This window comes from Neodiprion fabricii, chromosome 4, assembly GCF_021155785.1.
Source record: "Neodiprion fabricii isolate iyNeoFabr1 chromosome 4, iyNeoFabr1.1, whole genome shotgun sequence".
NCBI classification, from domain to species: Eukaryota; Metazoa; Arthropoda; class Insecta; order Hymenoptera; family Diprionidae; genus Neodiprion; species Neodiprion fabricii.
This window is the reverse complement of record NC_060242.1, coordinates 31080478-31105322: the sequence shown is the minus strand read 5'-3', so window position 1 is coordinate 31105322 and position 24845 is coordinate 31080478. Positions and strand designations below refer to the sequence as shown.

General features: G+C 40.7%; 3 protein-coding genes across 15 annotated transcripts in view; all 3 read left to right on the top strand.

Annotated features, from left to right (window-relative positions):
• LOC124179787 (protein trachealess) overlaps nucleotides 1–5571 on the top strand; it is a 174474-nt gene extending 168903 nt beyond the window's left edge. For 5 of the 6 annotated variants that reach the window (XM_046564528.1, XM_046564525.1, XM_046564523.1 and 2 more), the window contains one exon: nucleotides 2327–5571. In XM_046564528.1, coding sequence (XP_046420484.1) covers nucleotides 2327–3657 — 1331 coding nt within the window. In that variant the 3' untranslated portion in view covers nucleotides 3658–5571. The remainder of the gene's footprint in view (nucleotides 1–2326) is intronic. The other variant, XM_046564524.1, reaches the window with a different exon arrangement.
• Nucleotides 5572–7803: 2232 nt separating this feature from the next.
• LOC124180106 (putative glutathione-specific gamma-glutamylcyclotransferase 2) lies at nucleotides 7804–9032 on the top strand. Its single transcript, XM_046565189.1, has 2 exons — nucleotides 7804–8189; nucleotides 8268–9032. The coding sequence occupies exons 1-2, from the start codon at nucleotides 8055–8057 to the stop codon at nucleotides 8817–8819; spliced, it is 687 nt and encodes a 228-aa protein (XP_046421145.1). The 5' UTR covers nucleotides 7804–8054; the 3' UTR covers nucleotides 8820–9032.
• Nucleotides 9033–9737: 705 nt separating this feature from the next.
• The window catches only part of LOC124180454 (HEAT repeat-containing protein 5B), a 75765-nt gene continuing 60657 nt past the window's right edge, over nucleotides 9738–24845 (top strand). For 3 of the 8 annotated variants that reach the window (XM_046565980.1, XM_046565981.1, XM_046565978.1), the window contains exon 1: nucleotides 9738–9971. Coding sequence is in view for 5 of the 8 variants with exons in the window: in XM_046565975.1 (XP_046421931.1) it covers nucleotides 17461–17501 (41 nt within the window). In the remaining 3 variants the exon portion in view is untranslated. Of the gene's footprint in view, nucleotides 9972–17172; nucleotides 17502–24845 lie in introns of those variants that run through there. The other 5 variants (XM_046565975.1, XM_046565977.1, XM_046565974.1 and 2 more) reach the window with 3 other exon arrangements.

The following is a 24845-nucleotide window of genomic DNA, read 5'->3' as shown; positions in this document are numbered from 1 at the left end:
GGGATTCCTCATCAACCGGTGTCTCGTCACGCTGACGAGCCCGAATTTGTCGGACGTGCGCTGGTAATACAAACACCAGTGTTACTCTCATCCCGGTATCGACACACCGCAATAGAGAGCGAAATAGAGAGAGGGCAGAGCTAACGGAGGAGAGAAGAGCTTCCAGCATTCCCATTTGGACACGCTCTCCACGACGGCGTCAGCGCAGCATCCTCCGCGAAGCGCCGCCGCCTTCTATATTACTTTTAAAAGAAAGACTCTCCTCATCTCTTCCCGGCATTATATTTTCTACATGTTAAACGAACGACTCGCGGCCTCGCGATGCACGCGTGTAACAAGACAAACAAGCCTCCTCGACGTGCGAGGTACCTGCTTAGATCCGGGTTATAGTTACCGTGACAGAGGGTGCCTTTAAAAAATTACCTAGCTCGACGATGGAGGTCAACGACATTTGCTCTCCTCCCACGATCCTTAGTCTCGATGTTTCGCACGTTGTTTTCAAACAGTGCAAATGAGATTCTTCTCCTCTTATCGCCTGACGTCGCGACACCGGCAGCAGAAACTCGCGTTCCATATAATTCCAACGCCATTGTATCTCACAAAAGTTTATTCAAACTCGAGTCTCGAGTACTGATTTATTTCCACATCATTATTCGATGTTCATTCCAGTATTTTCACCAAGGAAGTTTCCGGGTTGAATAATCCCGCGCATGCTTTCGCAAACAGAAGTAGTTTCGTAATTTTTGTTTTTCTTTTACAAGCGACAAGCTGTGTTGTTCGGTATACTGCAGAGGTAAAATGTCAGGGAGGCGTACAGTAAGATTGTAAAAATCGACGAGTTATAATCTACCTATCGTTAATGGAAGTAGGTCGGAGAAAATGACGAGTACCTACATAGTTCGTAACTTTTCATCGAGTCGCAATCTCGTTTCAATAGCGTTAGCAATTTTTCTTCAGCCTGTTTACCGATGTCAGAGCTGGGGTTGGCAGCGTGCCGAAAGCCCAAGGTGTAGGTATAACTACGACGAGAACTGCGACCGCGATGTCGGCTCTCTCTCATATCACGAAGCGCCGGGCCGCATGGCTGTCGCCTCGAGCCTGCAGTCCACTCACGTATTTAATGTTTTCATTTGACTGCACTTGTAATGCACCCCGGCACGGCGAGTTGCCCCGGGCACTATCTTCCTCCGAACCCTGGCCGAGGGTTTACCCTCTTCGCGCTAATATTACTGCCAGCCCTCATTCTTGGTCCCTACTTTCCACCTTTCTCTTTCTCAGTCCTTTCCCCTTTCCGCCCAGCCCGTAGCTCCTTCCCTTTTACTTTATCAATCAAAGATCCTGAAGAAGTTTCACCGGAACCGCTGATATCCGTGGTTAAAAATACTTCCGCGTTGAAAAATTCTCATTCTATAAGCTCGATGTCAGGAAAAAGTATGGATAACGTATTTACAGGCTACACATTTTTTACGTACTCTATAGCTTGAACAATTTACGAGTAGCTATGCGAGCTAATTACTTACCAAGCATATCGTCATGTGGTAAATTGTTTGAACAAGTTTTTCGACCAGGGTATAGTAGTTGGAATTCCGTATCTGGGGTTGCAACAAGTACGGGACTGTATGTAATGTTTTTAATTTTTTTTACCTTCACAGTTTCCGATAACGCTAATCATGCGCAATCCTTTTACACACGAACACTCGATTTCTCTCGATAAATTAACGCCTGTAGTCAACACACATTCTGCATATTCATATATTAATTACCGATCGTTGCACGTGCAGGCGCGATTGCAAAGAATACGCGATGCGTTTTGAAAGCTTAATATATAATCCTAGGTCTACGTAGTTTAGAATTTCCAGGCGTGTATAGATTTCCACCATTGTATCTGTTTGAAAATGATGTTCCCTGAGTTTTAAAGCCGTGCGAAGGGTATTTAATGAATTTTCGACGAAACCTGAGTCGACTCGGTTGAAAATTGCCATGACGTGGATACACCTAGGCCAAGTATTTGAATATTCTATTCGCTCATTGCCAGTCGGCTCTCAATTATTACGAATATGGTGACACCGATATTGTTATTCTCTTGACCAACAGAAACGGCGACCATCGTGTTGTCACGACGAATAAATTAACTCGTATAACGCAAATGATACTTTGTCCGTGTAATAATAATAATAATAATAATAATAATAATAATACGTATCATCTATCGCGACTTGAAGTATGACCAGCGAACGATACACCTATCGCCTGTCCGCCCCAATTCGAGTGAAAATACTCTACGATATTCTACGCGGTTTATAAAATTGCAAAAAATTTGTTCCAGAAGGACGCAGCAGCGGAGGGCCGACGAATCAGCAGCCCGATCATCCGCACCGGTCGCCTCAGGAGGACGGCGAAGACGCGCCAGGATCAGAGGGTGAACCGCGAGGAGGAAGGCAGCACGAGCACGCGGCGCAACTGCAACAAGAGCCGCAAGCGGTTGTGGGTAACGTAAACGCACCGGCGGTGAAGCTGCGAGGACACAAGCGGAAAATAGTCCCAGACGAGGAGAGCAGCTCGGGCGAGGAGGAGGACGAGGACGAGATGACGGGGAAGGCTGCGGGGAACGGAAGAAGCCACGCGCTGAGTCCGGCGTCCTCGAGTCACTCCGTGCCCGGTGGAGATCACGCGCTGCGACCCGGAAGTCCCAAAGCGCGTCGCTCGGACGGAAGCGACGGAAACGCGGATGTCCCGGGAGCCTCGGTGAAGGACCTGGAGCAGGCGATGTCGAAACATCTGCCCGGGGCGCCGCTCGGCAAGCCGGAATCCCCGGCGCTCCACCAGCCGACGGACTTCAGCACGGACGCGCTGCTCAAGCAGCAGCAGCAACGCAGCACCATCCAGTGGATCGGGGCCCACCACCACCACCTCAGCCACCTGAACCCTCAGCAGTCGGCGACGGCGCCGCTTCCGGCCTCGGCCCTACTTCGGCAGCTCTACGCCAACCGGGAGAGCGTCATCCGCGCTAACGTCCACGGCATAACGTCGACGGGGACGAGAGCTCCTTCGACGGGGGGCGGCTACTACGCCGGGGAGAACCCGCAGAACGGACCTCTGCCCACACCCCCGGGATCCGAGGGCTCGTCGACCTACGGCGAACACCAGTTCGTACTTTCCGCCCACAACCAGAAGACCTCGGCGACGTCGAGCGGCGCCGACGCGTTCACCAGTCTGGTTTCGTCATACTCGGCGGCGGGCGGATACGCCGTGGATTATCACTCGGCGATGACGCCACCCTCGTCGGTTTCGCCGCGCGACAAGCATCCTCAGCAGCAGCAACAGCAGCAGCAGCAGCAGCAGCAGCAGCAGCAGCAGCAGCAACAACAACAGCAACAAATCCACCCGGGTGGCGTCGTCGGTGGTTACGAGACCTCGGTTTACGCCGATCCGCTACTCAGACATCAGTACGAACCCGCCCAGCCGTTACCCCTGAAGCCTCAGGTTTATTCGGCCGCGGTGCATCCCAGCGCCCTCGACGCCGCCGCCGTCGCCTACGCCTCCGCAGGACTCGAACAACCGCAGTTTTATCACCATCCGGCCGCAGGGGCCGGATTTCACTTGTATCATCCATCCAACAAGGCGGCATCGAGCACCTGGTACAGCTCGGCTTCTTAGTAGCGCTGGGCCGACGGAGTGTACTTAAAAAATTCATAGAACAAGGAGGAGAAACGTTGTATAGCAACGAACCCAAAGGCCCCACGTGCATATCAGACCTCCTCCCTCCCAGATGTAAAAGGAAAGACGAAGAAAAAAAACATACACTGTTATTTATAACCGTCATCACGCAGCAGCTAAGGACTGTAGGTGGAGTATACTCAGCTACTGAAAATCATTTCTTCGTACCAAGGAAGAACCTGTGAGAATTTATACATGTTGACTGTTGCAATTTCGTTCCCGGTATACAGTTCGTCAATTTTTACACTCGATGATGAAGGAGAGGTCATTTTGTATGACACGGAATCGCTCGCACTATATGCGCTCTTTGAAGTCCCTCGAAAAGGGCCACCCGTCATCGAGGATCGTTTATTGAAAATTATTCCCCCCCCCCTCCATTTCACAGTGCTGGACATTCCGTGCCGATATTCGTGCTGGTGCTAAATACTGTATAATTTTTCTTTGCCTCCCTCCCCCCTGTTTTTTTTTTTTCTCTCAAAATAATTTTCACCAGGTGTGATCGACGACGTGGGCGCCTTCGCTGCAGCAGACGAAGTAAAAATAGATAACGCGTTGAAACCGCACCCCCAATTTAGATATTTATTTAATTGTTAGTTATACTATTTATGTTATTGGATAACGTGATCCAAATTTGTTTTCGTCTTCTTTTGTTAGGCAGCTTATTGTGGGTTATTATGAATTGATGATAATTATTATTGATACAATACGATCGTGGAACCAAAATACCTAGTTCTTGTTTTATCATTTATACATATAATAATACAATGTTGTGTACATATATTTGTGTAGTTATATACTTATACATATATTAGGTATATATATATATAATTATATATACAAGGCATACCCAATTGACGTTATAATAATATTTAAAGAGATATGAAAGAGAGTCAAGGAAATAAGATGAGAAAAAGAAAAGAAAAAGGCAAACGAAGTATGTGAGTATGTTTGTAAATCGTTCTACGCTAGAGGCTTGTACAAAATACGTGGTAGCAGTAGAGTGTAGCATGTATTAAACTTAGCGTTTACGCGACGAGGGCCAAACGGCGGCTCCAGAAATCTGCAAGCCCCTGCAGGTTCCCAAGTATTCGATCCCGAGACGCTCCTGTCACCCCGGGGTGTCGATGAAATTTGCCAAGTACTTAAACGAGTGTGGGATCGACTAGTCTGGTGGCCATTTGGTCCTCCTCCCCCGTTGTACATAAATTATAAATGATTTTGGGGCGTCACTGAGTACCAATCACTCGAGCTCTTATACAAATAGGTATATTATATATATACATATATATATACATATATATATATATATATATATAAATATGTCGAACGTCAACTGTTACGTAGGTTTACAAATATTTCAACTAAGAGTAAGAAGAAGAAGAAGAAAAAACCGTAAGAATCTTATTAATCCACAGCCTTGCGACTTTACTAATTGCTGTTCAGTCAGAGACTGTATATACGTACCTACATTGTAAGCCAAGCCCAGTGCAATAATTCTTATACATATACGACGATGTACGAATTCACGCCATATTGTTAGCACGGAGTAACAACGCAGTCAGGAGTTCTCAAGATCTCTAGGATTCGCCACCCCCTCGGTATCGCTAATTACGATCCCCCACGCTCACCGTGTCCAGTCGCGTAATGATAAAGTCTGGCGGTCCAGGGTGCCTGGATCGCGGATGCTGCCAAAGCCCGGACCCGCGGCTGTATAAATATTGTAAGTAACGGCTCGTCGCGATGCTATTGACGCCTCGACGAATTCAGTGGTAGTTATTAACACCTATCGGCTGTACAATGTACGCAGCAGCATCCGACGTGCGATGTATGTTTATGAATGAAAAAGACAACAAATTATAGATATACATATAAGTATAAATATATATTGTAATCCCAAATGCGCCGACAGAGGCATTGCATAATTAAAATATTTCACGGCTAATTAATACGCCTCACACCTTACACAGTATACTTTCGTTACTCTGCAGCTATTAACGCAACATCTCATGCGGTATCGTTCTTATTCATTCCATACCTGTATAGACTCGGTTCTACATTTAAATCTCATACCAGATACGCACTCGTATACGTACAGGTATGAGGACGCTTACCTGATCGTGTACGTTTCCGTATTTGTGACGCGCGTGTGAAAAATAATTAAGAGTCGACCCCGAACGAAATCATCGCCCGAGAATCGCGTGATGATGGTATACCTATGTTCGTTAATTCGCCTGATATAGTTCCAGTTTTTTCTTTGTAAAGTATTTTAGGTATAATTATAAAATTTGTAAAATTTAGTTTATTTTCGTTACCGCGATTATATATTATATACATTATATGTATATAGGTATAATAATGCGTATACATTATTACTAAATATATATTAAAATGCAGCCGTACAAATATATAGTTTTTCGTATTAATATACTGCAGTTTCGTATCTAAGATTAATTTGTTCAGATTTTACACGTTTGTTATAATATTATTATCATTATCATTATCATTATTATTATTATTATTATTATTATAATTATTATTATTATATCTTCATATGTGCTCTGAAACACGAAATCGGTCTATTATGGTGTATCAAACTGCCCTGCAGCTATCAGTCAGCTAGAGTATGACGTGCGATTATTATTGCTAATTGAAATTATGGTTGTGTGTGCAATATTTATTCTATCTGGATCGAGGCTTTTTATTACCAAATACACACTGTATTTCTCAATCGACTCCACCTTCGACACAATACAAATACCGAGAATATACCGTTAGAAAATTAATTGCCCTCGATAAATAATCGTTTCGCATTTCGCTGCGTTGATCCACATTCTCGATAGATATAAAAATCGTATTCCCTGCCTTTAGAATGCCCCGGGTGTATTATGCATTCCTAACTGATTGATCAGCTGCACCCCCATCGATTAGCCTTTCGAGGAGAATAATCTAGTAGCCTATAGCCTTTACTACAGCCAAGATGCATTCCTGGTGTTTTAAGGTCATTAGCGATCGAGATAATTCCCCTTCTTCTTACCAATTCAAATGTGCCAGTGTTGAAAATTATTCCCACCAATACAGGCAACGTTGTCTAGTATGTTTTTTTTTTTTATTTAATTTTCTCGTCGATTCCATTCAGTGAGAACTGAAATATTTAAAACGCGATTATTATACGGATATTATACACAAAAATAAATAAATCGTACATCCGGGCACCGGGACACGTTTGTCATTAATCATCATTAAATCGGTATATAGAGTATGTATCATAAACATTAGTAAACTTTTGTGCTATCATTATCGCGTCGTTTTATCTGTAAAGCTGATATTTTACAATGGTAATAGGCCAAAATACCGGATCCTTTTGATGAGATTATAATAAAGATTTCTACATTTCTTACCGCATATAAACACATGGTCATTCGTTTCGTCATAATCAAATCAATTTTCAATGTTCGATCTGTTTCGTTACACATCGAAATTACGTGACCGTAAATTTATACGAGCGTCGGAAAAATTCACATCGACGCTTGATCATTTTTCACAAAAGAATTCTTTTATGTTAATGTAATGTTCTAAAGAGAAAATATATAATAGATACATGCTAGTTAATGCGTTAAAAATTTTTCTCCGTTTATATTCATGTGCATCGCTTTATTCCTCATTTCCCGCAACTTTGCATTGGAACACTGACCCCGATAATATTCGTTTAAAAATTTTACCTCAAATTATGAAATCATCATCTGCATTAAAAAATTACCAGCCAAAATGTGATCGAAATTTTTTTTTTTTTTATAAATTTTACACGAATAATTAAAATTTGGAATCAGTTTTTACATAGTTGCAATAAGAGGGAAAGTTTTTTAAAGTAGTGAATTTATAGTCATGTTTTACTTTCATTGAGGTGAAGAAATCCTGGTGTTTGTAACTCTTTTTACCAAAACTTATATGCCAAAGAATTGTGCGTTTTTATTTGAAGGAATGCAAGCTCGACGAAGACATACAGCGCCATCTCCATTATTAAAAGCTCAGCATGGAGTTACGACAAGCATAAAAAGCACTCGACAGTATAGCCGATACGGCAGAATATTGCAGAAAGAGTTGAAGTTTGGTACATAACGTCACGCCTGGAAAGTGGGAAGCTGTCGGAAGCGTCGTCTGCATCCTAACCTCGTCACGTCAAGATGTCACTGTGTTTTATTCGACATAAAGTATCGCATCAGCCCCCGATATACCCGACAATATTACGATAGAACAGAGAAATTCGCATGACAGGGTGAAATTTTGGTCGGCAAATTTTTGTCAATAGTTTATACAAAAATACCCTTGGTCAATCGAACATGTGGGTGTTTGGTTATGGTTCGTTAATTTGGAAGGCGGATTTTCCCTACGAGAGAAAATTGGTCGGACACATCAAAGGCTATGTAAGAAGATTTTATCAGAAAAGCACGGACCACCGAGGCACATCGATCAGGGTGGGTGCAAACAGCATTTCAACTCATCTGTCGCTTCCCGATTGATTCATACTTATGTCTACTTTCTGCACCCTTTAGCCAGGACGAGTTGTTACCCTTCTGTCATCAACGAATCCGCAGGACGAGGTTTGGGGTCTTGCGTACAAAATCGCCAACGAAAACATCGACCATGTCGTAAATCACCTGGATTTCAGGGAGAAAGGAGGATATGAGAGAAAAACTGTTCTCTTCTACCCTGCTAGCCCTCCCCGAACCATTGATCCGTCCTCCTTGAATACCAGCTTCTCCTCCAGCAGTAGTTTGACCAAAAATCCAAAAATCCCAGTGTCGCCTACTCCCTCGGAGGAGACGCCGTTTCAACTCACTATTTACATCGGAGGCGAGGACAACCCGAATTTCGCTGGAGCTGAGGACATGGACACAATAGCTGAACATATTTTGGTCGCTCATGGTCCAAGTGGAGCTAATGTAGAATATTTGTACAAATTAGCCAATGCAATGAGAACCGTCGCTCCGGGAGTCAATGACCAACATTTGTTTAGTCTTGAAGCTCGAGTTAGAAAGTTAGAGGAAGAGAAAGAAGCTGAAGTGTTATCGACATATCAAGAGTCCTGCAACTGTAGAGATTGAAATGAGAAAATTTGTTCGGGTAAAGCATATCTTTGGACAATTTGACAAAATGTAGCAACAATTTCAATACTATTACATGTAAACTTCATATTGAAGCTCGTGTGTATCATTGAGATTTCTAGTTTCATACTTGTTGTATCTTTGAAATGATCTGTAATTTCTTCTACTGTTTCTGTTTGCATATACCCTTACAGATAAATCGATAAAAATTTATATCTCAAAGACGATAAGAAGTGTGTTATTTCCATCATGTGTAGTAATGTAAATTATTTAAAATCCAAATTCATCACTTGAGAACGAAATTCAAATTAATGTAAATTCATTAGTTTCATTGCAGTCGATTCTCACGTATCTTTGCCATCGGCGTTGAAATCTACGTAACACAAAAAAATGACTGTACCAATTGTCGGTCTCACATGGACAATTTACCGTCTCGTAAAGTTGTGTTTGGTCGGATATAACAAGTGGATTAAAATGTGTACACACCTTGACATGTCGAGCGGCATACAGAGACAAAGCATGACAGCAACCCGAATACAAACTATATATACGAGATTCGAGCTCTCTGTAGTTCATTTCGAATATAGACAGCACAGCGATGGGTCACTTCGCGTACGACGAAACGTCGCGTAATATGTATTATTCGGAGTATTTCGTACATCTGTGGTGCAGTGCTGCTGCAGTATACCATCGTTGGCTAAAAAAATCACGGAAGCTTACCTAGCGATACTGTTGTGTATCCGAATTCTTTATTTATCCGCTCTCAGTGTTCACCACTTTCTCGGTAGCTTATATTGATCTTACTCGGCCGGTAAAGACGGAGTCATACCTCCCGTCGTACCGAACATGGTGCGGGAAGCATCGTGAACACTCGTATCGTGAAGCTCAGTGCGGGAACTCCAAGTTTACGTCTGCGAGTGCTGCGACCTGTGGCGGTCGATGAAACTAAATTTTCGAGTGCGGTGTTCGGTAATCGGTGACTAGTGTGAGTGCAACCCGCTGTTTACTGGACAGAATGTCAGCGGTGATGAATTTGTTTGGTTTATTTAAAGTGGATTGGATAAAATCTTGAATGACTGGGAAGCTCGTCATTGCCGATATCGCTAAAGTGTATTGAAGTTCGACCGCTGCTTTGCATATCATTGACTGCAGGTGAGTCTCTGCTATTTCATAGCTCTTGATATTTATGGAGCGAGGAAGAACCAGTTTCGCGATGCTATATATGGTCATATCCTGGATTAAAATTGGAGGGACTCCGTGATGTTCAAGCTATTAATCGTAAGCTTTTTTACACTCGTGCTATGTTCCGCCTGTCTGCAGTTCGTTGAACGCTGTTTCTAGGTTATTTCACCAACCTAACCTTACTTTTTCTGTGATCTCTCACTTCGGTTTTATTCACAATTACTCAAATGCAATTAACGGTTGCCTTTGCAAGCAAGGAACAAATCCACGATTTAAGTAATCTTTCTCGTTAAACGATTATTCAGAGTTTATGGTTAATGACTGTCATACATCAAAATATTCTCCAAATGCGCGATTATCTCTAAAGTTGCAGTGAATCGATGATGTCAATCTATATTCTACTAGAATAAACACAGGAGTGTGTTTCGAAAGAAGTACTATAAATGTGTTTTATTAGTTTATTCTGAAGTTTATAGTCCTTTACTATCAAGGTTTGACAAAATTGCTGCAGCTTTTTGTCAATTTTTAATGTCGTCTAATACCAAACTGGCAACATTATTCGCCTTTTAAATGTGCATGAGATAACGACTTTCATGAATTGACTGCTCTGTTCAACAAAACCACCTGTACTTCCAAGATGTGGTAAGCCACAAGCTGGATAAACATATCATCATTCCGTAGAGATAAAGCGGAGTGTCGGTTCCGCACTTCCACATATGTTACTTTCTGAAATTGCAGGCAAATTTGCATCATAGTGCTTCACTCACATATTGGTAAATTCATGGATTGCTTGGTTTTTTATTGTACGTTATAATGGATTAACTCTAATTGGAACTGAGACATACCTTCCGAATTACAAAGTGAAGAAGTTTATGATTTAACAGGATTGTAATATTCAATTGTTCAATTCATGTAGCATCAGGTATAGATGTCAGAGAATATTTTTCTGTTAACAAATAATTGAAATTATTTAAACAGGTTTTTATACTTTGATCGAATTCCTATATACACAAGATGTAAGCAAGTAATTGACAGCGCATTGCAATATTAAAAAAAATTATAAATTTCAAAACAAACAATAATTCGCCGCCCTTCGAGTTAGAGTTTTCTCTGAATTTGTTGAAATGGGAGAAAAAACGCATCTCATTCTGCAAACAGGCAACACAGAGTGTACTACTTTTTGAAAACAAACGTAATAAGTCAATGCTTTGCAGTTGCTGTTATCTTAATCAATAAAAATTGGCAGTTTCCTGTTATGATAAAAACAACAACAAAGACAGTATGTTTGTTATCTATACTATGTATAGCATTGAAAATGCGTGCGTTAACTCAATTAGTGAGTTAGAAATAAGTCCAGTTGAGTTGAAAATAGCAATGCGTTGTGGGTTGCCTATTTGCGAGTCAACAGGCGTTTTTTTCGATGCTGTTCGCTAATTTGAAAATGTACAGGCGTGTAGGTCAAAATCGTCCCAGGTCTATGAAAGTTATACGAATTGTTCTCAATTTTATCTTGAACGTCCTTGTAAAATTTGGAAGCGATTGTCGAACTATACCAGAGTTATTTTAATCCAAATTTTTTGTGATTTTACATCGATTCTTATGGGAAACTGTCAGGCTCAATATAAAATCATGAAAAATTTTAAGTAAAATAACTCCGGTATGGTTCAGTCAATTTCTTTCAAATTTTACACTGGTGTTTAAAATAAAAGTGAGAACAATTTGAATAACTTTCATTGACCCGGCAGGGTTTTGACCCACACGCCTGTATATTTAAAAAAAAGAGTTTAAGGAATGCAGGCCCCGGCTAGCCTTGACCGTATGAACTGTCTAATTGTTGCAATGCGTTAAATCATGTTTAAAGTGAATTCTCAATCGTTCAATGCAGCTATGAACTAGAAACATTGAGTTACTTCAAATATTGACGTTTTCAGGGACGCCGAAAATTCATTAGTATTTAAACAACGTTCTTAAATTTTCATCCTCCCTTGAACTTTCATTCCGTGCAGTGGCTACATTTTGTGTGGTATTAAATATTTTACACGTTCTTCCGAAACTTCAGCTTCATACTTGACATCGACATATTGCCTTCGTCAGAATATCTAGTTAGATCAGTTATTCTAGACTGTAGGGCGCAGATAGTTCATCTTCAACTACGCGCCGGAATGCACTTATCGATTTACCTTTCGCGTGCATTCATAGACATTTATACATGTTCTCTCATAGGTACAATTTTTATAAAACCCTCGTCGCTGTTAAAAAGTAGAAGTTATTCGACGTATAAACGACGCGCTCTAATTTAAATTAACTCTTAAATACTGACCTGCCATACCTGTAAAATATGAAGTCCGTCTTGGGTGGAATATGGGTGGTGGACGACTCGTACGTGACGCAGAAGACTGGCTCAATTGTTTTTAATAATCAGTGGTCGTTTTCTCCTGAATAAATAATTCTCGATTCTTATTCCGTTCAAAATATTCGAGGAATGAGCGAACTTATCGTTATTTCGTTTCCTAGAAAATATTTCAGCATGTTCGCGAAAATCGAATCCTCTTAAGCGCGTAAATTCATTTGTGACCTTGAGATTAACGATATAAAAATATTTAGCTGTTAATAATAAAATAGTAGCAACGTAATTGAGAGAGTGATATTCAAGGCCTCGCCAATCCCAAACTTCGATGACGTCCGCAGTAAATTCCTCGTATAGTAGAATTTCGGGAGTTGCTGGGGCTTAATCGCTTCTTCGCTAAATCAATCGTGTAACGCGCTAACGCCACCTTTTAATTTAGCGCTACACGGAAGACTTTCCCAACACCTATCGTGCCTTTCGTGAAATATAAGTGTTATATATTGTCGAGTTTACTTTACATTTTACGGTATGCTCTAAAAACTGAGTTGTCATCCCTCACAGGTGAGCCCTAAGGTGTCGTTCTCGCGCCAACTTTTGATCATATCTCACACGATTGATTTGTATCGCGTTTCTAGAATTAAAAAGAAACAAAACAAATGCATTACGATAGTCAATTTCGCGGTTATTTTAATAGCCAAGTGTCATGCCGGTATTTATTATACCTACCAGACAAAAATAATAAAATTCCGTAACGTGTGTAAATATTTGACTTCCTGATTACATATCTACAAGATGTTAAGATTTAGTGCATATTTTAATTTACTTCTTCGGCAAATTATATACAGACATCAGAAAAAATATCATGCGAACGAAATGATAATTGATGTACCGTTAAATTGAGCATTAATAACGTCTTTTTACAGGTATAATTACCCAACGTGTAAATTAGCACCTTGCGGTGCCTGGTGTGAAAAGTCGAGCCGTGTGATACGTCTTCATATTTTATTACTCGTTTTCTTGGACTTCTTGACTTACGTCTAACTTTGAGAGTCGACGAATTTCTCATGTCTATTTTTGAGACCACCGTTATGAATTATTATCCATTTACAATCGGTTGCAAGTGACTCGGTCAAAGTGTAATCACTGAATTTAATTATAACGAATGTATTCGAACGGTGTATGTGGCAGTAGAAATTCAGAGACCGAAGGAAAATACCCCGTCTGCAATATCGTCCTCCCTCGAACAATATGTTATGTACTATATGGCATTATATATAGTATCGAAAGTAAAACAAGGTATAAAAAATAAAATAAAATAACAGAACGAAAAAATCTTTTCCGTTACATCTGGCGCCGTTGGTCCTAGGGGGACAATGTTCTAGCCAATCGGGTCTAGCAGTCGATTGAACTCGATTGTGTTGACCGGTCAAAATTACCTCGCGTTTTTTACCACCCGCTTCGCCGTCGCTCGTCTCTTTTCTCGCTGTAATCTCGTTCTGTACGATATTTTTCTTTTTTCCACAACTGTGTAACGAGCTTACTTCTCTCATTTGCGGTTTCGTCACCACGTACAACTGATCTTGCAAATTGCTGCTATCCTCGCTCTGTTTTATTTTGCCAAATTATTCTCAGTTGCGACGTTTCACATCGCAATTCCAAACGGAACCGTATCGCATCGGTCTTACAAATCGGACAGAGAAAAAATCGACGCGACATTTTATATAGTCGTGAAGTTACGACCCGGATCGCTGTATATACTACGATATGTTACACTTTTACGTATCCGTCCCTCATTCCCCGATCGGCTCATATTTTTGGCAAAACGGAATGCCGGCAGGGCGATTGAAAGTAAGCGTGTATCTACCCTTTTTCGCCTTGCGAAACGCCGACGGGGCTTTTTTCTATCGTCCTCGCTCTCTGTCCCTTGATTTGAAATTTCCGTCACGTTTCACCCACATGGATTCATGATTTTGTTGTTTTGTTTTTCTGTTTTATTCTTTTCCTTTGACGGAACTAGCAGAATTTGTGGCATCAAAAGCATGCGAACCGCGGTTTCAGGTACTCAATTTCATTGTACGAACTTGAAGTTGGGTGATTTTTTGTCGCATGTATGTTCATGCCATAATTACCTACCTGTTTTCAAGCAACAGTAAATATTAATCAACTTATAACTAATTATAGAACCACGAATGGCTCGGGATTCCGTTATAGATTTATAAATTGAGGGCACTGGTTACAAGCACAATTCTAAAGTTGCAAAAGGTCCTATGTATAACCATCGTATAGCAGAGGAGCCATGGATCGATCCCGCATCCAAATCTGCTGACATTTTGATCTTGAAGTATGTACATTTTGTCCCGTCGTCGTCGAGTCCTGTGGTAGACGAATCTTCATGAATTATACATTTTCTTCCACCCATCGCGAACATTTATTGTATCGTCGGTGTGCACAATATTTTTTGGAACAATCAGAATCCGGGGAAACTGTACGCTTGTAAGTTGTACTCGCGCGTGCAAACTTCAAGTTCGTATCTTGAATCGGATGACCAAAAAATGTGCAGACTGTCAAAACTTATTGCAAGCTCCTCGATATTGTGTCCAACTGAGATGCGTGTTGTCGACTTTATCGTGACCCAGGCCGTGGGACGTAACTATTATATCAACGAGTCAATCATAAATCCAGGCAACCCGGAAAATGAAAAGCTTACCAGGCACGGTACAAGGAGTGAACGCAACGTGCAACGGGCTGTTCCGAAAGACGGAACGCAAAGATTCCTGCGTCACTCGAGTACTCGCATTGAAAGTTCGGGGTTGCCTTGATGGGATATGTCGGAAGAATGAGACTACGTACGTACACTACCGAAATGTGGTAAATGCGCGAAAAATCTGTCCCTAGCGCAGAGGGCGCCACCGGCAATCGAAGCGATAAAACGAAAAATCGGAGCACTCGGCGCGAGGAAGCATTCCGAAATTATCACTCAGCGCGATAGGTCGCTAAGCGGGACTCGTAGCAGCCGATACACCCAGTAACAACGCGTTAACGACGGATTTGTTAGAATTTACACGTATATTCGATATCGATATTGAATAGATTGACACTCGTAGCAAGCAAAAGCTAAACGATCATAATAATAGTAATATAAAAATACTGATCATTGATCGAAGTAGCTTGATTGAGATGGAAACATAATCGTGATTCACTCATCGTCGGTTCAGCAGGTTCAATGAGTTCGTAGGTCATACGGTAGGTCCGATAAGAGACGTTGATGCAATTAGATGAACACTATCGATCACGCTGTTAATCCAGATAAATCACCCGACGAATCAGGAGGGATCCGATATTTCAACTCCTTGAACTGTCGCGAGTAAGGGCTTTTTATCTTTGTGGTGTAATCTTCGCCTCAACGCAATGGTGTCGGTGCTATGCAGAACGGATCTCTCCGCTGAGAACTAGATCAAAAACAAGAAAGATTCGATGGAATGAATAGATTATTGACATGTTCGCTACACTGATGTCAATGGTAGAAAACGCGACTTGCTTTTTTTGAAGTAACAATCGCAAAACGACCACATATTCAATTGCTGACAACAACCTCAGCGGAATCTGCGGAACGTCCCTTCGCCAGGTTCCCTTTATCAGCCTGAGAGGATCCGTTCCCGCTGCTTTGTCAGGAGGATCATCCAGCCGCCAGAAAATTCCCGGTACCTGCGTCCGAGTCCCGCAGACGGATCATTGCCTTGGCCTGAAAGAAGTATGGAAAGAAAATTGGTTGTCTACGATTCGTGGTAACTATAAGGTATCTGAAAAAACGCGACTCGTCTTTCTGCCTCTGATGTCAGTGTTGCGAGCTTTTCGATAATATTATCATTTGTGCACATGTATCTTCGTGCGATGTTTCTCTTTTACTAACGAACCGTTTTCATCCACCTGCTACTGAAGATGAAGTGCACCACCATTTTGCTCTTTCGGTTGCTGTTTTGATCAACGGATCAGTACTTTTTGCTAATTGACATTATCGCCATCGGATGATTGTTGTCAGCATTGTAACAATTTGTTTAATCCTGAAATTGAATTCTCGACGACAGCTCTGCGACGCTTGTTAGTTTTGACAGTTCGCGTTCGAAATGGACTCGACCGAATTTGCGAGCTTGCAGTTAATAACGGACAGAGTAAAAACTGTCGACGCAAATTCGTTCCCAGTTGATAAAATGAATTTAAATAACATTCTCAGCGCACGAGCACTCGTCGGTACGTGTAGTACGTTTAGTTCAAGTACGAACAATAATTGAGGTTGAATTAAGTACCGCGTGTACCTGTGTCATATTTACCTACTCCGTATTACATCCTGACAATTGAAAAATTAGCAAATTGGTCAGTCTCGCGTTGCTTCCCTGCGAGAGAAAACCGTGCTCAACCTAAAGCGTTGCGTTCTATTGTATCGTGGCGTGTCGTCGAGCGATCGAAGTGAGGCAATATCGGCTCAAAGCTGCACCGGGGGAAGAAAATGGGGAACGTGGAACGTAGGAAAGTACAAAAGTTCGTATTATAGTGGATTGAGAACCGGGGTGAATCACCGTCTGAAATACGAGGAGATGCTGAACCTATAACAGGCATCGCTCGTCGTCCGTCCGTCCGGACATGCGCAAGCGTCGCGACGGCTGGCATGCTGCGTCGACGTCTAACGTACGTCAGTGTTGACTGTTTTCCCTGATCTGACATCCGCAGTCCGCGTGGTTCCTCTCATCGCGCCGCGTTCTCCGAGACATTCTGTGATTCTGTGCCTGGAGATTGGCGTTAAAGGTTTTTTTTTTTTCTTGCCAAGTGGCGGGGCTTTCGAAATACACGCGGTTTACTGACCCAGACGACGCCGGCCGGTGCGGACCAATCAGCTCTCGGCATCACGAATACTCGTTAATTTCACCGCGTTAAACGAGCTGACCCTCCGTACTGTACTTGTGCCCCCTCTCCCCTCCCATTTTCCCCCCTTTTCATTAATCGACCTGCGTGTCTGATCGACGTTATCGACTTCCTGTTTTCATTTTCAACGTGATATGCGGCCTCCTTCGGGATACACGTTGATTTATTAGAAGATAGAGAAAAAATAACGCAGCAATGAACGCATCTCTGAGCCTGAGTCTTCAAAGATTCCGGAGGTGAGAGTTCTTCCGAATATTTTGATGTTATGGATATGCACGTAGTAACTGCTGGTTTTAATTTCTCATTATTATTTTCGGCTTTCGTGCAAGAAGACGATCAATTGTCTTGAAAATTGGTTGACATTCATTATTCTGATTCTTTGTTTTCGATTGTTATGTACGAAATGGTCAGTCGTTCAGGATTTTTCGTTTACGAATTCAGAGAATGTGCAAAAAACTTGGTTGAAATATTTAATTCCACATATCTGCTGTGTTTTAAAGATTTAACTTGTACAGTTCGCGGAAGCTTGGCTGAAATTAAAATCCGAGCGTATAATACATTACTTTATGTTTAAATTTTGTAAATAATAATGTAATGGAATTATTGATGAAATCAATCTCTTAATAGTGTTTAGACATTCAAATTTATTCTCACATTTTGGTTAAACCCATATTTTTTCATGATTGCGTGCAAATTATTGCCGCCTCACGAATCGCACGCCACATTTTTGTTGCTTATTATACCTTAAAGTCGAATTCGTATACCGCTATATTGTAACTAGTTAAAAAAATCACGTAATTCGTACTTAATATCGTCGTGGCGTGTCTCCTCATCTCTTACTCGCGGCTAATACGCTCGTCTCTCCATCGTGGTAAACAGACATTAAAATCTATACAGCCCGAGAAAGAACGGCTTGAGATTCATACGCTCAAGATTCGCACGCGAATGAGATAATTGGCGAAAATTTTATAGAAGCGACGTAGCCATTCGGTTAGAGCTCAACACGTGCAATCGGAACGGGCAAACGTATCACAAAGAGGGGTGACATCTGGCCGTAATGATATATGATTCATCCATTTATATCGATTCACTGGTCCAATGTTGTCGCGGTGGATCGGCTTGAGTGATTGCCTTGCATCTCTTCTACCACTAGAGCGAATTGCAGGCTGACTTGAATTCTGCACGCTACATGATGCACTTTCATCTGCGGAAGCATAAATTGTCAAATACATCACGACCAAGGAAGGGCTGGAGATGTAAGACAATAGTTACGCGGTTCATACGCCGAGGCTTTTAAGAAAATTTCACTCGAACCGACCCCTCATAATCCCTCGTACATCTGGAGACGCCATTTCGGCTGTTTGATTCACGCCATTCGTCTACGTTTCGCCCCCTGAAATAACGATCTGGGGTTTCAGACTCGATGTTCACCCTTAGACGGAATAATTGTTCGGCGTTTAGATGTTTCGTGACATTTTATGCGCCGTTATAACACGGATAGGTTATCGAGTTGTTGAAGGTCGAGGAAATTTGTTGCTCTTTTGAACGTATTAATTTGGCGCGAATTAGTTTACACGAAACCGTGTATAGTTATGCGGTGTTTTCGCGTTAATTGGCCGCGGCACAACGTTCGCATTCCGTCGTTCATCCGCGCCTTTTTGAATGCGCATATTTACAGAGAGAATTATTACTGCCCGGGGTTAATTTGTTACGCTTAAATACGATGAAGAAATTTCTCAAACTTCGTGCGTCGAATACCTAATTTGTTATGTACGTTATCATCGAATAAACCATTCATCCGGTACCCATAAAATATGAATTATGTAACATTGGATTAGACTGTTTCGCGCGGTTTATATGGTAATTGCGGTGTATATTGATTTTAATTTGATGCCTAAAATATAATGATTACAGTCATCTTGATTAGGGCTTAGCGTTATTAAAACCCGAATTCTTGCTATGCAAATACGATGGATACCGAGATTTATTGAATCTTTTAATTGGTTAGGCTCAAAAACATACGCCTGACCATAATTAAAATATGTTTATTCGATAAAGTTCCAATACATCGGTCGGAATTATAATCCCACAACGGCTCTCGCTCCAACCTTATCCAACCTTTCATATTCCCATAGTTTTCTTTTTCACCAGTCGCATTAAAAGAGTCTCAAACTGTACACGTAAACCGTTCAACTCCGGACCAGTCCGACAATTTCGCGCATAGTGCTAGAAATACATTATTATACCCAAGGTTGCTCCGACGATTATCTGAACGCTGGAACAATCATTTCTTCAGTTTGCCATCGTTAACCTAGGTGTACGAAATTGGATTTAAATTATGTATGTTTGCCAATTTAAAGGAGAAAAATTGTATCATGATCGCTTGCAGAAATAATTTCGCGCCATAAAAGGTGGTTCAGGTTCAGCCTTTCCGACGAGTTATCCAATGAATCATGATTTTCACATTATTTTCATACGAAACTATGTGCAAATTAATTCTTATTCTTCTTATGTCTGATTTTCTCTCGATTCGTGGAATGACCAGTTGTCATGATCATTCCGAAAGCAAGCTGCAAAAACGAGTGAGGTCACGCTCTAGTTAATGTACCATCCTAGTCCACGCGTGTATAGCTCGGTACGAGATATGTTACGCATTAAACTCCGAGTGTCAGGCCAGAACGACGTTCGCGGGCTTCTGTGACTATCCTTCACTCCATTCAGAAGTGAGTCATAAAACGGCTATATAAGCTGACGAATAAGGCTCATCCGTTTCCTCTATCGAGCTTAAACCCACGTGAAACTCGCTGCAGCCGTTTTTAAACTTGCTGTTCAATTTCATTTGCTCGAAATATTAAACTTCAATCCTTGTCAATTATTTTCAACCCTGACGCCGCACGACCTGGTGCACCACCGGGATTGCTGGAAACCCCGCTTCATTCAAATAACTTAAAAAAATTCTTCGATACTCGTTAACTGTTATATTTCAGAGAAAATTAGTTGTTTTTAGCAAAGTGATACTTTGAATATGAAGAAACAAAAATTCATAAAATAACAAAGTATTGGAAAATGGATCATAAGGTATTTATTTGAGTAAATGAAGTTGTAATGATATTTCAATATTAATTTTGGATTGCATAAGATTAATTTGGGTGTGTTTTATATGGAATTTACGACGAAGATGACACGGGGTCATTTTTATTCCGGTGTGCAGCGTAAGGGTTAAATCAGAATACACATTGCATCACCCTGGAAATTGACTGCGACAGATTGCATAACATTGTAATTTCAAAAGAGCAGATTAATAGCGGCGTGCGTCGATCCGTGAATTGAAACCTTATAAAATTACCAACCATGACGTGTCATTGGCCGCGATTTTCTCATATAATCTCATCAACTTCGCCGGGTTTTCGGCTTCTGATCTTTCTTTGAAATGCACAATTTGCCTCTAAAAATACTGGCACGATGATACTGAACGTGAGAATTCTTTCACAGAGGTTTCTTCACCCTTTAATCATTGCGATGACGTATAGACGACTAACGAACTCTGCCAAGAATAAATATGCCTCTCGGTTGAGTTCAGAAAGTCGTCGAAGAATACAGACTACGTGTCTGTTGATACAGAGTATGCGTGTAATATAACTGGACTGAACCGAACGGACGAAGAATTAAAGTTGACTTGTCGACGTGTTGTGTTTGGAGAGTTAGATACGTCTCTTATACTTTTCTGCTGCTGTAACTACTTATCAGCTTGAATGCCAGCCTATCTTATTTTTATCACCTACATTCTACGGGCGGCATCCGAGCCACAAATATTTTCTGTCACTTCAAATCGTTCAATTAATTTGTCACTCTGTAGTTACTCGTTGTTTCTTTTATTTTTTTTGCGCAAAATCGTGGCTCACACTCACGTGTAATCGTCGTTTAGTTCGCTTCTGTGTGGAATCGGAGATTCCCGGTGTTCTTGTATTCAAAAGTATTCACTTGTCAGATTTAAATCTGCGGTAATTGAAATACGGGATGGTAAAAGAATAAATATATAAATAAAACAAGGTACCCTTATTTTTTATGAGGATGAAGTTAGTAACGTTACTGATACGATGCGTATTTAGAAAAAAAATCGTTACCACGCACGTTTAGGAATATCTAAAATTTAGTAAACCGTGATAAACGAAACATACTTCTATTTTAAAAAGCCGATTCCTTGAGAGTTGTTCTAAAATTGCGCAATAATGACTTTTTCCCCAATGTTTCGTTATGTTAACACTACTCTAACTTCAGGCTCATTTTTTGCTGCCGTTCAAAAAAAATTTCGGTCCACTCATCGATCATTCATGCATCGCTTTAGATGACAGATACGTTTTATGATTATATTCGCTTGGACGTGTCCGGTCGGTATGTGTTTCAGCTAATGAAATACGCGTTATATTCAACTATTGACTGTCATACACGCATGGAAAATGAATGTCGTTGTGCTTAACCGTTGATCATTAACTCATTACGAGATCACTTATAATTGCCTACCGTGAAACTTCATTTGAACTCTCAATAATTTACATTCCGCTGGCAGTTATTTTTTCTCTTCAGTTTTTGCAATCCGTAATAATTGTCCGTAAAACTTGTAGTCAGCCAATCGAAAACCTGTACTGCGTCGAAGGCCGTATGTAATAATTCCTTCAACGTTTCTTCTAAACTTCCACGCGCGTGCAGAGAATTGATCACTTTTCAATTATCTTATTCGCGTTGTTACCTCATTCTCAATTTGCCGATGCATTTATTAAATAACAATAAACATAATAATAATAATAAAAGGTAAAACATTCTTCTACAACATATTCTAAACTTGATTTTGTTCTACCCTATAATTATATTATTATCCTATTGAAATCTCCGTCAGCTGATTTACTCGACTTGATTATTTATTACAAATCTAGAGAATATTTCATATCACGAATGCGAATATCTTGTACTGTTTTAGAGAATTAATTCTGCTCTGGTGTTTTTTTTTATTTATTTATTTATTTTCTTTCCAGTTAAACACTCCCCGAAGGATGAAAAAGTTTTTTCATCCAGTTTCCAAGCCCAATGTAATTGGAAGTAGCGTAGAATATATATGTATGTATACGTGTAGGTATATTCCGTGTAGGAAAAGTCCGCGCGATTTACTTAATCGGTTTTGGTGAATTGATCGCGGTCAAAGCACTGCGGAATTCAAGGGGTTCTGAAATCAAATACGAAAATGAATTCCAAGTCAGTTGGAATTTAGCAATATCAATTTAATTTGTCTATATAAATAAATATTGTAAATTTTACTCCTTATATCCGAAGCTGAAATAGGATTTAATCATTTTCTGTGAGCAGCGATCCCAAAACACGATGATCGCATTGCACACATGGATATTATGTTGAGAAATGATTTAATTAGCAGCTTTTACGTAATGTAAGCAATATCCTCTCGCGTCTTGAGTTTCGTGGTTATATATGCAAATGCGTTGGTCATCTTGTTAATGTACTTTATACTCTCGTTGCGAAGGAGTAACAACTCGCAAGTTTGAAACCCCGTAAGTGCAGGCGTTTTTCACCGGCGGCGGTTTGTAATTACATAGCTTGTGTATACCTAACCGTAACCCGCATAGCAGGTGTGTAAAACCGCAAAATATGAAGAAAAAAACGCAATGAATTAGAAAAGCAAGTACGGGACGATGTGCGTGCGCGATGCTGTTAGAAGAGCGGATAATTCACTTGTGCTCGTTTCGTTTATATATTTTTTATTTTTTATTTGTCGCTCATTTTTTTCGTCGGCACCTCGTTTCCTACTTTCGCTGATTCTCCAACACAAAACTGGAAAAACCGTCAGAACTTGTGTACCTCTGGTGAGAGTTTCACACTTGTTGGTATACGGCTCTGTATTTTAAGCATTGGAGAAGTCATCCATCTCCCACTCGACGTTACGTGCGCCAGATGCTACACGTGAGTTTCATCGAAGGGGGAAAAACACTTTATCTGAAAATCTGTACATACTTACGATTTTACCCCCGTATCCATATAAGATTTACAATTCCATTGTATAGATGTTGGTATTGTAGATGCATCGCGAAACTTGCAAGCATCGGGAAGTTGTAATGTTGCTTTGAGATAAGCCGAGGGAGGGAACTTTGGTGAAACTTCGTGTTCTTCTTTTCTTCGTCTGTTTTTTTAAACAACGTTTGAAACCCAACCAAATATTCAATTCGATGAAAGTTATGAAGCAGTTTTTCTTCTCGCACGATAATAAAGACGAAAACCACCAAAGTCTCGTAAAAATGACGACGGCTTTGTTAGACTAGCTAAGGAAATTCAATTCCGTGGTCAAATTCTATTACAGAATAACAAGATCCTAAAAAAACATTATTACTTATCAAATACCTGGTTAAATGAAACCATTTTCATCCTACATCTGCCCCTATTTATTTGGGATCACGATGAATTAATAGAGCGGATCTCTATCTTGTTTCATTCAACTGTTATTCTGATCGATAATCAGTATTTGGTAATTGACAGTATCACCATTCCGTTGCTTTTTTAGCATCGTATGAATCAATCCAATTTCAAAATCGTACTTCCGTCGTATGTTAATCGAACTTCAGATCGCGACAGTGACGTGAGTTTTGATAATTTTCACCTGGACTGTAAGCTCAGGATTAACCAACAAAATTAAGTTATTCAGTCGGTGAACATATGAACGTACTTTTTTAAATTTGAATCGGTGAAAATTCTCTGATTCCCAGTTATACGTATACCACTGGAAGTAACCAGTTCATGTACATTGACGATTCAGTGATTTTTCACCGATTTCCAGTGAACTGCTTTTCTTCATTGGTATGCTTATAACTGATGATCAAATTTAGGGAGTAGATCGTGTTTCTTGAAATTATCGTTGTATATACGGAGCTTGTATTATAGAAGCGAATTGTTCGTTACAAATTGATTTCAGAGTTTCGGGTTCAGTGCAGAAATTCAAGCGAGTTGCAAATATTTTAGGAAAATAAACAATCCGGAGAATTCCTTGAGAACTCCGCGCTGCTCTGAGATTGCTAATAAGTTGATGCGATAATTAATAATTGTACTTTGGCCGTTCCATCTTCTTTTATTGTTAATCAGCGTCTTCTATCTCGCATACCATAAACTTGAAACTGCAGAGTATTTTTCTTCAACAGATTGCGCGCTGTGTTATTATTTTAATTAACCACTTCTGTCCATCTCTGTACAGGTATATACAAAGCGTTGGCTTTGCTATATCACGCAGTTCTGAATCGTTCTTCTCGTCTTTCTTTAAATGAGCGTGTCGCTATTGCGATGCAAGAATCAGCTCTGTGTCAGGTAAAAGGGATTAAAAGTTTCTTGCTTTTTCCGTATGCGTGGGATGAAACCTTTGCTTTTGCTTTTGTTCTGAAGGCGAAAACGATGAGAACTAACTGCAGAGATAAAAAAAACAAGAGAGTAGGGGTGGAGAGAGGGCAGGGGACGGAGAAAAAGATATTGGAACCCACGAAGAACTGAGAAGCCTGAGGCCGTCGAGAAAAGGGGATTCGTCGGGCGTGAAA